At 38.7% G+C, this 13,051-nt stretch overlaps 1 protein-coding gene across 1 annotated transcript in view; it reads right to left on the bottom strand.

Annotated features, from left to right (window-relative positions):
- Nucleotides 1-979: 979 nt before the first annotated feature.
- The window catches only part of scin (scinderin), a 63,282-nt gene continuing 51,210 nt past the window's right edge, over nucleotides 980-13,051 (bottom strand). The window contains exons 12-16 of the mRNA XM_002939013.5: nucleotides 11,493-11,670; nucleotides 8,893-9,014; nucleotides 7,746-7,823; nucleotides 3,738-3,798; nucleotides 980-2,463 (exon numbers count right to left, since the gene is read on the bottom strand). Coding sequence (XP_002939059.1) covers nucleotides 2,330-2,463; nucleotides 3,738-3,798; nucleotides 7,746-7,823; nucleotides 8,893-9,014; nucleotides 11,493-11,670 — 573 coding nt within the window. The 3' untranslated portion in view covers nucleotides 980-2,329. The remainder of the gene's footprint in view (nucleotides 2,464-3,737; nucleotides 3,799-7,745; nucleotides 7,824-8,892; nucleotides 9,015-11,492; nucleotides 11,671-13,051) is intronic.

Here is a 13,051-nt window from a genome sequence, read left to right as displayed (position 1 = left end):
ATAAAATCCTTCTCTGTTGTCCTTATAGGTATCACTCTTGCATAGGGTACTTGTAAATAATAGTTGGATTAGTGGGGTGCATACACAGATTCTAAAGGTGGCCATACACTGCCAGATTTAAGCTGCCGATTTGGCTCCTTCAGTCTAAGTTGGTAGCCTACCTGCTCTTATATGGGGCACTTCAACAGGGCTTCCCAACCGATATCTGGCTGAAAATTTGGCAGATATTGATCGGAAAGGTTAAAAAATTGTTGGAGCGATTACTGCATTGTTTTATTGATGCAGTCCTTGCTCTGACAATGTGTATCCCCATTGTTGGGGTGGGCATATCGGGGGAAAGATCTTAATAATGTAGGGCCAGCTTAAGAGACCTCATATTTGTCATCATATAAGTCCTTCAGGTCTTTTCTGTTAGCCAAAACATCGAGCCAGCATTTGTGTGCATGACTTTTAAACAAAAGGGTTGTTCATCAATACACATGGGAACCTGACCTGTGTGAAAGTACCTGCTTATAATATTCCCTGTATTCTACCTGATATCCTACCTGTTTCTTGGTGTGAAAAACAAAGAAAAAGTACAGAAATTCAGCTGTTCTCTTGATTACAGATATGTTCAGTATCAATAGGTTTGTATTTATGGTAATTACAGTGCCAGCATTAATAGCTCTCTGTGTTTCTAATTTGGGATACAAATCTGTATGCTGGTTTTCTTTTTTATATATTTTTTATCATGCTCCAGCTGTACAGTACAAAGAGAGCTAGGGCTTCTGACAAAGCCAGTGTTTCTAAGGCCTTTGAATCCTGGCACAGTAGTGCTCTTCTGTACTCCTGTCACTATGACAGCCTCACCACTGCCAAAAATCCTTCTGCAACCCCAAAATATAGCGATGTAAATATTATATGAGTAACTAGCAAGAGGATATGACCGCCGTTCAAATGAGCTCATCGCTGTTGCAGAAAAATAAGAGTGAGGCACACACATTTTAGAAGCTGCCACATTTAATGAGTAAAACAAATACATGAAATGTTACATACGCTAAGAAAATGCTCAAGCACAGCCTTTACAGAATGGAATATTTAAAAGAAACAGTAAAACAGGCATTTAAAAAAACATAAAACACTGTGTGCAACAATTATGTATCAAAATATAGCAAACCGAGGGCAATAATTCAAGTTTGGCAATGGTATTGGCACATGAACCCAAGTGTAATATATACAGACAATACATTTTGGAATAGTTTTGTTTTACAAAAGAAATGTGTTCCCCAAATGGCTTATTCCACTTATTGCAGTGTTTTCCTGGAAAGCTTGCCACTCATATAATTTTGATGTAAAACACAAATTCTCATGAAGGAAGTTTATAAAATAACATAGTACATTAGCTACAGGGCTGTATTTTGGTTGGTCGGGTGTGCCCTAAGCACCGCTCCCCCCAGTAAGAGGCACCTCCCTCCCACTCATGCACTTTTTATATGTGTATATATAGCTATCCTAAAAGCTGTGGCCCTAAGCATGGGCCCATGGGTCCCTGTATTTAAATACTGCCTTGAGTAGCTACACACTAGTATTGTATCACTGATATTTTTTCAGTCATTGTTAGATTACTTGACTATTTTAGAACTGGTTTTTCATTACCAGAATTTATGATGCTCCAATAAAAATCACATCATAGGTCTCATTAAAAGTATAGGTTAGAGAATAGTTTGCTTATTCTGGTAAATACATTTGTCGAAGGAACCTGCTGATCTCATTGTCATTCATAGAGTCATTCTATTTGAAGAATCTGACATATGCTTTAAGGTGTTTTCCAGACATTGTATAACCTTAAAATGATCATCTTTTTTGACAGGGGATGCCAAGGGAATTATCTAGACACAGGGTAATGATTGAAATATGCCCTAGGAACTTTCCCAAGGGAAAAGCATTAGTGAGCACAGGGAAAAGTGGAATGAAAATGAAAATCTGAAATAAAAAAAAATCATTTATTTTCTCTTTGTCTGTTGGGTGAGGAAGAGGATCAGTCCTCACATTGCAGCTCAGCTTTGTTGCCTTTAGTTGCCTATAAAACTTGGCTTGGCATTTTCTGTTTGGTACATTACAGTGTGTACAACATGGTACATAAGCTTTTAATATTTTTTATTTAGATTATAATTTCTGCATAAAATACAAATATATTTAAAAAATAGCCTAAGTACTTCATTGGCCTGCGCGCTGCACCTGTATGTATGTCCCATGCCCCACAGTTATAGTAAATCACACACACAAAAAAATGCAAGGAATGTTTGAAGAAAACCAGTTTCTAAATGATTTGCGGGTTCTGTAGCTTTTCTCAGCTCTGCCATTTATTGCTGTCCCAGGCCATGAACCAGCCAGTGAAGTTTGGAGGCTCATGTCCTTGTTTCACTGAAACAATTGGAATACCTTTATCCCTTCCAGAAGGGTCTGTTTCAATATACTGTTTAGCTGGGAAAAAAACAAAGATAGTAATGTAAATTATTCAGAATAAGCTGTTGTTTGTTCACCTATGTGTAGGCATTAGCAGCAGATACTATGGTCAGTGAATGGGACTATATACAAGCAATTTCCTGTGATGGCTAGAATCTTTGGGGGTCACGTATAAATTATTTATATGGGGCCCCCATGAACACAACACAGTGATAAAATTTTGGCCATGCCCCTTGTGTGTGCAATATAAACATTTGATGTTACTCTATAATAAGCAGTTCATATAAAGAGTTCCAGTAATTAATATAAAACAACAATTGTAGTACCGTGTTAGCCAGTGTCAAAAATCATGAAAAAGAAACACAAATACAAGAGTATTGTAGATATGATACCTCTATTGGCTAAAAATAAAAATACACTGCAAGCTTTAAGAGCTCTAAGGCCCCTTCGTCAGGCAAAATATTAGTAATAAATAAGTATTTTGCCTGACGAAGGGGCCTTAGAGCTCCGAAAGCTTGCAATGTATTTTTATTGTTAGCCAATATAGGTATCATTTCTACAATACTCTTGTATTTGTGGTTTTTTTTATTAGTAATTAATATACTGTCAGTTCATTGGGGGTCAGTGGAGTTTGCCCTCAGTTTAAACACTACACCCCTTTCTGCCCCTGCTCTGCACTGTCATTGCTTGATATGGAAATTCACATGAGATTTTTCATAAGCTATGTAAACTGCATACATTTAGGAGCCCAATGATCTTGCTGTGGAGCACAATAACTAGCTGGATTTCAGCATATAAAAATGGTATTTTTTGAAAAAAAGATTACAGTAATAGGTATATGAGGGGTTTCTGTCTTGTGGGGCTCTTTAACTAATTTTGGTTCTGAAAATGGAGTTCTCCTTTAATCACTCTTGGATGACCATCCCTATTAAGGGCTCCCTACAACCCCCAATGTGTTCTTTCCACTCTTAGATTAGTGCTACATGTGCTCTATCTTTCTCTGCCACACCCTGGTTACATGAATATTTTCTGTACGTTACCAAGGTTTCCCCTAAGATGTGCAGGTTGTAGAATGGGCATGGTTGCACACTGATAAGATTTCAGTTGTGCCACGTAGAATCTTTTACAAAGGAAGCTAAACTGTTTCCTGGTATATCAGTTTGTGCTGCAAGATGATTTCAGTTAGCATAGCTTAAGTGGTGAAAAAGGAGCAATGTTGTGTCTATCTAAGAAGCTTAGAATTTCTGTCCCAGAAAAACTGTGTGATGGCCATGGTCTATTTTTTTTCATACCTGATTTCAAGGACTCTTTTTTCTCCTGTTCATTGGCATCTTTTCCAATCCACAGAAACACCTTCAGGTGAAACAGAAAACGAATCATGAGAACTTCTGTGTGAAAGCTATTCTCAACACGACGTTAAGCATAATATTTTACTGTAAAATACCTGGAAGGGTTTCTCTCGTCATATTCTCTTGTTTGTTTTCTAATATCTACAACTTTTGTCATGTAAATAAATTAATAAACTGCAGGCTTATAATATATGCATCACTTCTGCTTTCCAGAGTAGCGTGAAGTTTCCTTCTTCAGGCACGACTTTGGAGAAGCAGTGCATATGCCTTTCCACCGGTGACTCCTATTGTTGCCACGGTAGCAGAGATATATCGCGGGTAACTAAAGGTCGCCAAACGAGCGTATTGTCTCCTGATATGCCATCCTACAGACAAATGATCGAATGACAATGATGGGCATAGGCGCCATCAGATCAAGGACCACATCAACAAGCAGATGTGGTCCCCGATCCTGGGTGCTCATACAAGGGCAGATAAGTTGTCAAAACGGTCTGAAGGACCCGAATCGGCAACCAATATCTGCCCGTGTATGGCCACATTTACTCGCTCCGTGGGACATTAGCCTTAACATTCTTTATCTTAAAAGGGCAGTATGCCCTCTTTTTTAACATTGTCTCAATAAATAGGGCCTGCATTTAACATATATTTTACATATTGTTTTAGTTAGGAATCATCTATGTTTTTTGTAATTCTTTAACTAAACAGGGCAAAATGTGAAATTAAGTCACATTTTACTTCTACTTATCTTTGTATATTAAGGCTAGTTCCACACTGGGCTTAGTCGGTGTTGCTCAGATCATATCTGCTGTCTTCTGTGTCTGCACCCAAAGCCATTGCATCGGTCCAGGTGCAGACACACAAAGCCGATTTTGGTGCAGACAAACAAAATGCATTTTAAAAATTTCAATAACATTCGGTTGGGAAGAGAAGAGCATCCTATCCTGTGTATGGAACTCTCAGATGGGCCTGCCTGCCAGTATCAAGCTGAAAATCAGCCAGATCTTGATGGCAGTAAGTTTAAGATTCCTGTCAGAATGCGCATCCATCAATGTGATTGCAGCTTTTGCCCCAAAGAGCCCAATGATCGGATCAGTCTAATATTGCCCACCTTATATCTAATATTGGGGAAAGATCTGCTTGTTTGGTGACATCACCAAATTAGCAGATCAGTCAACATATGACCAGCTTTATTTGCTTCTTACCTTACAACTTTACAGGCTGTGGGAAGGGAGGGGTTTATTTATAGAGAGGCTTCAGGTTTGCTTTGACTTTGCTATTTGGGACAAAAGGTGTGTATTTTCTTTAAATCCAGACTAATGCATTATTTGACACCACACCTTGAAAAAGCAATTTGATGTTAATGGAACAAGGTCAGGTGCTGAAGAATCTCTGACATGAAAAGTGTTGTAAAAAATTGTGTAGAAACAGCTGCGCTCAGTGCAGGGTTTTTAAGTTGCCATTTTTGCCACTCTATCGCCTCTTTTTCTGTCAGAATTTTACACTTAGCTACACATATGCCCAACAAATTCACCACACAGCTTTAAAACTATATATGGTTTAACACCACTAACCATGGCTTTAAGGTGACAAAATATGGTATATTTGCACATGGTTTTTATATAGGCCATATTGTCTTACAAGGATGTCAGTTTGGTGTGTTGTGTGATAGTGAAACCTTGTTTGTGTACAGAAACTGCCCCTGAGGAAGGTAAATGTTCCTGGAAAAAATGTGCATTGATGCCTACATAAAGCTACATGCACATGTTCAAAAGTTTAAAATAACTAAAAAAGTTTTTTACAATGTTATATGGTCAAAACTAGATTGTTGCAGATTTCAGTCATTCAAAGCATAATTATAAGCTATACAAAGAAATGGGAAGCAAAAGTAAGGACTGTCCGGCACAGTCACCGGACCTCTTGCAGGAATATGGTCGGAGACAAATGCCCTACAAACCTGTCAGACCTATGGGAAGTACTACAGAGGGCATGGATTAAACCTTCTACTGAACTGAATATCTTCAGCTGAACGCCAAAAATCTCCAAATCCAGAATTGCCTCAAATGAAAAATTCTGATGAATGTGAAGTTTGATTAATAGAATGACTACGTACTGACTATAGTTTCTAATTAACTGAATGCTGCCTTGGTGAATAAAAGTATCAGTTTCTATCACAAGCATGAACGTTTCTGGGGAGTGTATGTGCCAAGCATGTCAACTAGGGTTGCCACCTGTCTGGTATTTTACCGGCCTAACTATTAAAATACCACCCAAGGCTGTGGCTGGTATTATAATTTTATTTGCAATGTAGCTGCCAGTAAATGTGTAAGCCCTAGTTGTTTAGCCCCAGCCCACCTAAAAACTACCCTTATACCCTCACTTCCCTCTCCCTGCCCCCAAACTCTGCCTACTTAGTGATTATGCATCGGCTCAATTTATCCCTGCCCCAAGCTGTAATGGCCCTGTTCCTGACTTTGCAGCAAATTACGGACAGAACCCCAAGTCCTAGTTCATGGTCTTCCCGCCCAAACCTAGCGCTCCTCTTCTTCCTTTCATCATTACTATTGATGGCATGACCATCAACCCTGTTAATTCTGCACGCTGCCTTGGGGTTATCTTTGACCAGTCACTCTCCTTCTCTAACCATATTAATAACACTGCTAAAACTTGCCGCTTTTTCCTCCGCAATACTGCCAAGATACGCCCCTTTCTTTCACAAGTAACAGCTAAAACACTAATCCATGCCCTTATCCTTTCCCGCTTAGATTATTGCAATCTCCAACTAACCGGCCTCCCAGACTTCCACCTCTCTCCCCAGCAATCAATCTTAAACTCTGCTGCCAGGATCCTCCTGCTCTCACTGAAGAGGGAACCTGTTCAGCCTCAATTAAGCTCTCTAACATGGCTGCCTGTTAAGCAAAGGATAGCTTACAAAATCCTTCTGCTAACATTCAAAGCCCTTCACTCCTCTGCTCCTCACTACATTTCTTCACTGGTCTCCCTGCATGTTCCTGGTCGTCTCCTCAGCTCCTCTCAGAGCCTCTGTCTTTTTACACCATCGACACCCACTGCGCTCTCTCGTCTTAAACCTTTCTATCTCGCTGCTCCTTACCTCTGGAACTCTATCCCTGAATCCCTCCGTACGGAACACTCACTAACTCTCTTTAAGAAAAAGCTTAGCTGTTACCTTCTGGAGCACTAAAACATTATTTTGCCTAGTCCTACACTTAAGGGCAAATGCCCATACCTGGTGCACTCTTACCTTCCAATTTGTGCCTGTATGTTATTCAACCACTTAGACTGTAAGCTCTACAGGGCAGGGACCTCCTTCCTACTGTGTCTCATACCACATGGCACTTACTTCCTGTGTATTTATATATATTTATTGTATTTATTTATTATAACACTTGTCCTCCCTGTGTGTAATTTTGTATTTTGTAAGATTGTACAGCGCTGCGTACCCTTGTGGCACTTTATAAATAAAGTTATACATACATACACACATACATACAAGTCCTGAGCATTCTGAATAATAGGTCCTATAACGGTATGTGATCCCAACTGAGATATAATTAATCCTTACTGAAGGCAAAACAATCCTACTAGGTTTATTCAGAGTTTAAATGATTTTGTAGTAGTTTTTAAAGTATGGAGGTCCATACGGACCCCTTATCCAGAAAACCTCAGAGCTGAAGATTCTGGAAAACAGGTCCCATACCTGTACTATACAAATGAACAGAGCCAGTTTTCTATCACAATATAATGCCCTTAATATGTGCATGTTTGTACCCCGTTTTTGTTCAGAAAGATAACTTTCATTCTAGGACAATATTCTCCTTGTGCATTTTTATAACTGTCATTTTGTCTTTAAGATCTTTAATTCATTATAGTTAAAACAGATGTACTGATCCTGTATAGAAGGGAGGCTGTAGGAGCAGAAAAATCATTTGTTACCTGTTCATGTGTATCAAGCAACATAACATCATCTTCTGCTAAATCATCCTGAGTAAATTCTCCCGGGACCTCTTCAATCTATGTGTTTGAATAAAAAATATTTTAGCTGTCACAGGAGTGGAAAATAAACAGTACATAATATTGACATTAATTTCCTTAGGGAAACACCGGCCCCCAATTTCCATTACAATATTCCACTGCATCGCTTAGTGAGCGTTGTTGTATTTCATTTAATAGATAATTACCATCTGGTGTTTTATGTACTTTTATTAAATGTCTTCAACGACCAGTTTAATATTAGAGTAAAATATTATTTACACTGTCAGACCAAAATCATTCTGAAGTGTTGTTTTACTTTGTAATAAAGCTGCCAATGTAGCGTACTATATTGGTTGCTGTTCCACACCTGTTTGCACACCATTGCCCATATATGAGGGTAAAACATTATCCTCACTAGTCAATAACTAACTGGGGCTTGATCAGATCTTTAAGGAAACCATTGTGGGTTCACCACATCAGTATGGATGCAGTCTTCTTCAATATGCATGGGCCCTCTTGTGATCCAATAATTGGCCTGGGAGCAAAATGATAACAGTTCTTCTGGCCCACTGTCGAGGTGGGCTAATGTGGCAACACTGGTTTGCACATTTACTAAAGAATGGAACTAGATATGTCTTTGTATGGGCATCTTAAATTGACAGCACCTGGCAAAAAGGAATATGTATCAGCTGTGGTATATCTGCACTACTGCAAGTTACAAATCTCCCAAAAATGCCTTTTCGTTGCCTAACATTTGGATTGCTGAAAGCAAAACATTACTCATAGAGATCCAAATGTTAGGCAATGTTAGGCATTTGTGAGGTTTGTGGGCTGCAGTAGTGCAGATTTAGCACAGACGACATATCTTACCATGTGCCATTGCCTTTATAATCAGGAGAACATGAATAGTGACCAAAGTCCCACCGCATTAACACGCAAAACAGGATGGGTCTCTATGATATGAGACCATTTTTGAGTCCATTTTTTATTCATTTTCATGAAATGTCTTCTAAGCTGATGTTTACCCACTGTGGTCTAGATGCTCGGTGCTAGAATGAACACAGTCAAAATGAATAATAATAAATAAATGGCAGTTTGCAGAACGTACCAAAAACCTTCCTGTCTTGTTTGAACATCCAAACAGCCTTGGAGGGTTCACAATAGACTTGGATTCCAGTAATGCAGAGGTCTGGTATTTTTTTTTTCCATTCAAAGCACTCCAGAATTCATCTGTTAAGAAATTCATGTACAGAAGCTTTAGCTATCAGAACATATATTTAATAAGATTTAAACCATGATTTTGGGGGTGACTGCCATTCCAGTATAATTTAAAATGTTCAGATTCTTTTCCCTTTCTCTCTCTTTCTGAGAAAAGTGCTTGTATTGTATATATAGGATAGTTTGTTAAATCCATATTATAATAAAATTGTTACCACAGAGGCAATGTGGCTATTTATTAAGGATGGTTTTGAGCATGGTTCAAAGTCCTAAAAAAGCACACATGTATAGAACAATATGTACCCCTTTTGGAACCAGTAATGTCATCTCTTTGTGCTTTTTGGATGAATCTGATTGTCAGTTGTGCTTCTGTGGAAAGGGTGGAACACAGTCTTCTCATTGAATGCCCCTGACTTCTGATGCATTTACAAGGTATTTAAAAGGCATTTTGGAGTATCTGTGAACACAACGCACATTCAAAGCCCTGTCCACAACCTGCAGTCAGAGCAAGGGGCACAGCTCTGTACTTACCTTATGGCTTATCACCACTGTGTGCTTCAGCCACATTTTGCATAGATTACTATGAGCTGTTTTCTGGCTGTTGGGAGTGACAGTCAAAATGCCCATGGAATTTTAGCCATAGACTTTCTAGGCTGATGCCACACTCAGCTTTATGTCTGCTGGCATATTTCAGATTAGTAGTGCCCAAAACCTCCCTTTTGCCTCCCCTTTACATGCATATGGAATGCCTTAATTATATAACCTTTATGAAACCAATTAAACCGTTCACCTGGTAGTTATAAGGCCACTATCAGACATTGCATGAAAAATTTCAATATATCATATATCAAATTTTTTTTAAGTATCTTCAATAATGTACTTTCCTTTCCCATAAAAACATGAACAGGAGGATACAAGGAGGGGCTCCTCCCTAATTTTTAGAATGTGCTACCAATTAGTGATAAAATAAAAGTAATGGGGTATCACCAAGCACAATTATCAACCACTATGCAGGATTCAAATTTCAAAAGGATAAAAAGGCTAAGTTAAAATCAATCCTGGTGCTCAGTTATACCAACATCAAGTGATCTTCAAGATCAGTGGCGTTAGATAAATCCCGGTACCGGGCTGTGCAGCCTCCAGGTAAAGTTATAGTTTAACAATGTCTGTACAGGCATTATAGCCGTGGATACAAACAACTTTTTAAAAATTACTCTCACCAATGTTCAATGGTCACTGTAGCTCCTGTGAAGGAAGCTTATTCAATCATATTTGTCACAAAATTACTTATATTGTACTTTTATTATGAAGTTGTATAAACAAATAGCACCCAGGTTTCCACTGTGTAACCAGTACATAAAATTATACTTATCCAGTTTATGGATGAATGGCTGCCAAACCTTACGCGACATCAATAATAGTTCACTGGATCTTAATTTTATCACTAATTGTCAGCATTAGGGAGGGGCCCCTCATTGTATCCTCCTGTTCATGTTTTTATGGGAAAGGGAAGTACAGGTATAGGACCCATTATCCAGAATGCTCGGGACCAAGGGTATTCCGGATAAGGGGTCTTTCCATAATTTGGATCTCCATACCTTAAGTCTACTAAAAAATTAATAAAACATTAATTAAACCCAATAGGATTGTTTTGCATCCAATAAGGATTATTTATATCTTAGTTGGGATAAATTACAAGGTTCTGTTTTATTTCTACATAAAAAAAGGAAATCAGTTTAAAAATTCTGAATTATTTGCTTATAATGGAGTCTATGGGAGACGGGCTTTCCGTAATTCGGAGCTTTCTGGATAACGGGTTTCCGGATAAGGGGTCCGATACCTGTACTAAAATTTGATATGTAGTCTTATTTATAAGCTTTTTTCATGCAATGTCTGACAGTGGCCTTATAACTACAGTTACATGGAATACCAAAGTCTTTGGACTTTGAACTGGCACTTTCAGTTTCTAATTCAAGTCAATAGTAGGTGGCAGGATCAAGGGACTAAGACTAATGGCAGACGGGCATATTTCAGGGGGAGGAGAAAACACTGCATGTGCCTTACTGTCTGGAGGGCCTGGCAGGAGAATGCAGATAAGACAGACCTAGCTTCTTGTGTATACAGACAGCTAACCTGGTGCCAAATTTTCCTTTTTTTTTTTTTTTACAGTTACTTGTGAATCCCTTAGTTTTCTTGAAAATGAGCAGTAAACAGAACATTTGCCAAACACTCTTAATGACGTATCTATCTTTCCATCCTGTCTGACCCCATTCCCGTAACATAACCAACACAAAGTATATATCAGCATTAGAATGAGGTTACCAGTTAAACTGTTGCTGAAATTGTTTGGACATGTGCTATAGTGCTCTCTTGGCACCATCCAGCAAAATTTTAGGTTTAGTCTGCAAATAAAATTCCCATTTATGTGTCTGTTCCGGCTGAGCCCCAGAGTGGGTGACCCAGAAGTTCCATGAAAAACAGATTACCCACCTGGCTCCTGCCCTTCTGCTATTTTGGAAACTTTGCACCTGAGGACATTTGCTATGTATTCAGCTGCCTTTTCCTCTTCCCCGCTCGCTCCTTTTCCTATCCACTTGTAGCCAGAGTTATTTTTTAGTTTCAGAACAAAAACATCATTTGAGTTCAGCAAAGAAGCATCTGTGTCCACCTAAAACAGCAAACATAATGTTAGTTTATTCCATCCTGTTATTGTTATGTTGGAATATATGCTTCACTACATAGTCTGTAAGCTAAGCAAATTATACTTGTGGGGAGAACCCCAAGCAATCCAAAATTTGCACCACTCACTTTTGCCACATCAGATATATGGCAAAAATAAAATAAAACTTTTAATACTTCATTAAAATAGAAAATTATTTCATAAAAAGAAAATGATTAAAATTCTAAGGTAGATCATTGGTACTGGTGTTCCTATGCCGATAATGTATTTAGGATAGTTCAGTGGGAGGAGGAGACGATGGTAATGGTGGTATTCAGGATACCCTAAGGGGCTGATTTACTAAGACACGATTTCGAATCCGAATTGGAAAAATTCCGATTGGAAACGAACATTTTGCGACTTTTTCGTATTTTTTGCGATTTTTTCGGCGTCTTTACAATTTTTGCGTAAAAACACGAGCTTTTCGGCGTCTTTACGATTTTTGCGTAAAAACGCGAGTTTTTCGGCGTCTTTACGAAAGTTGCGCAAAGTCGCGATTTTTTCGTAGCGCTAACACTTGCGCGCAAAGTCGCGCCTTTTTCGTAGCGTTAAAACTTAAAAGGCGCGACATTTCGCGCAAGTTTTAACGCTACGAAAAAATCGCGACTTTGTGCAACTTTCGTAAAGACGCCGAAAAACTCGTGTTTTTACGCAAAAATCGCAAAGACGCCGAAAAACTCGCGTTTTTACGCAAAAATCGTAAAGACGCCGAAAAAAATCGCAAAATTACCGATCATTACGAAAAAAAAACGCAATCGGACGCATTCGGCCCGTTCGTGGGTTAGTAAATGTGCCCCTAAGTATCAGCTACCACATGTTGCACCAAAGAAATAGAAATGGACACATTGAAGATCCTACTTGTTCTTTTAGTAAGCCTACTAGTTCAAGTGTATCAATCAATTAGGTGCTATTATTATTATTATTAACATTTATTTATAAAGCACCAACATATTCCGCAGCGCTGTACCCAGGACATCCAGCCAACAACCACCCTTCCCATCAACATCCACCACCCAAATCACCCATTTGGGTGAGCGAGGGAGACAGGGTGTTAGGCACCCTGAACTCCGTCTTTGTTGAGGCACAAATAATCAAATTATTAAAGGAACAGTAACACCAAAAAATGAAAGTGTATAAAAATAATTAATATATTATATACTATTGCTCTGCACTGGTAAAAGTTGTGTGTTTGCTTCGTAAACACTACTACAGTTTATATAAATACCCTGCTGTGTAGCCATGGGGGCAGCCATTTAAATTGAAAAAAGGAGAAAAGGCACAGGTTACTAAGCAGATAACAGATAAGTAGCATAGATTCCCATTGTATTCT

This window comes from Xenopus tropicalis, chromosome 6 (assembly GCF_000004195.4).
Source record: "Xenopus tropicalis strain Nigerian chromosome 6, UCB_Xtro_10.0, whole genome shotgun sequence".
Lineage (NCBI taxonomy): Eukaryota > Metazoa > Chordata > Amphibia > Anura > Pipidae > Xenopus > Xenopus tropicalis.
This window is presented reverse-complemented; position numbering and strand designations above follow the sequence as displayed.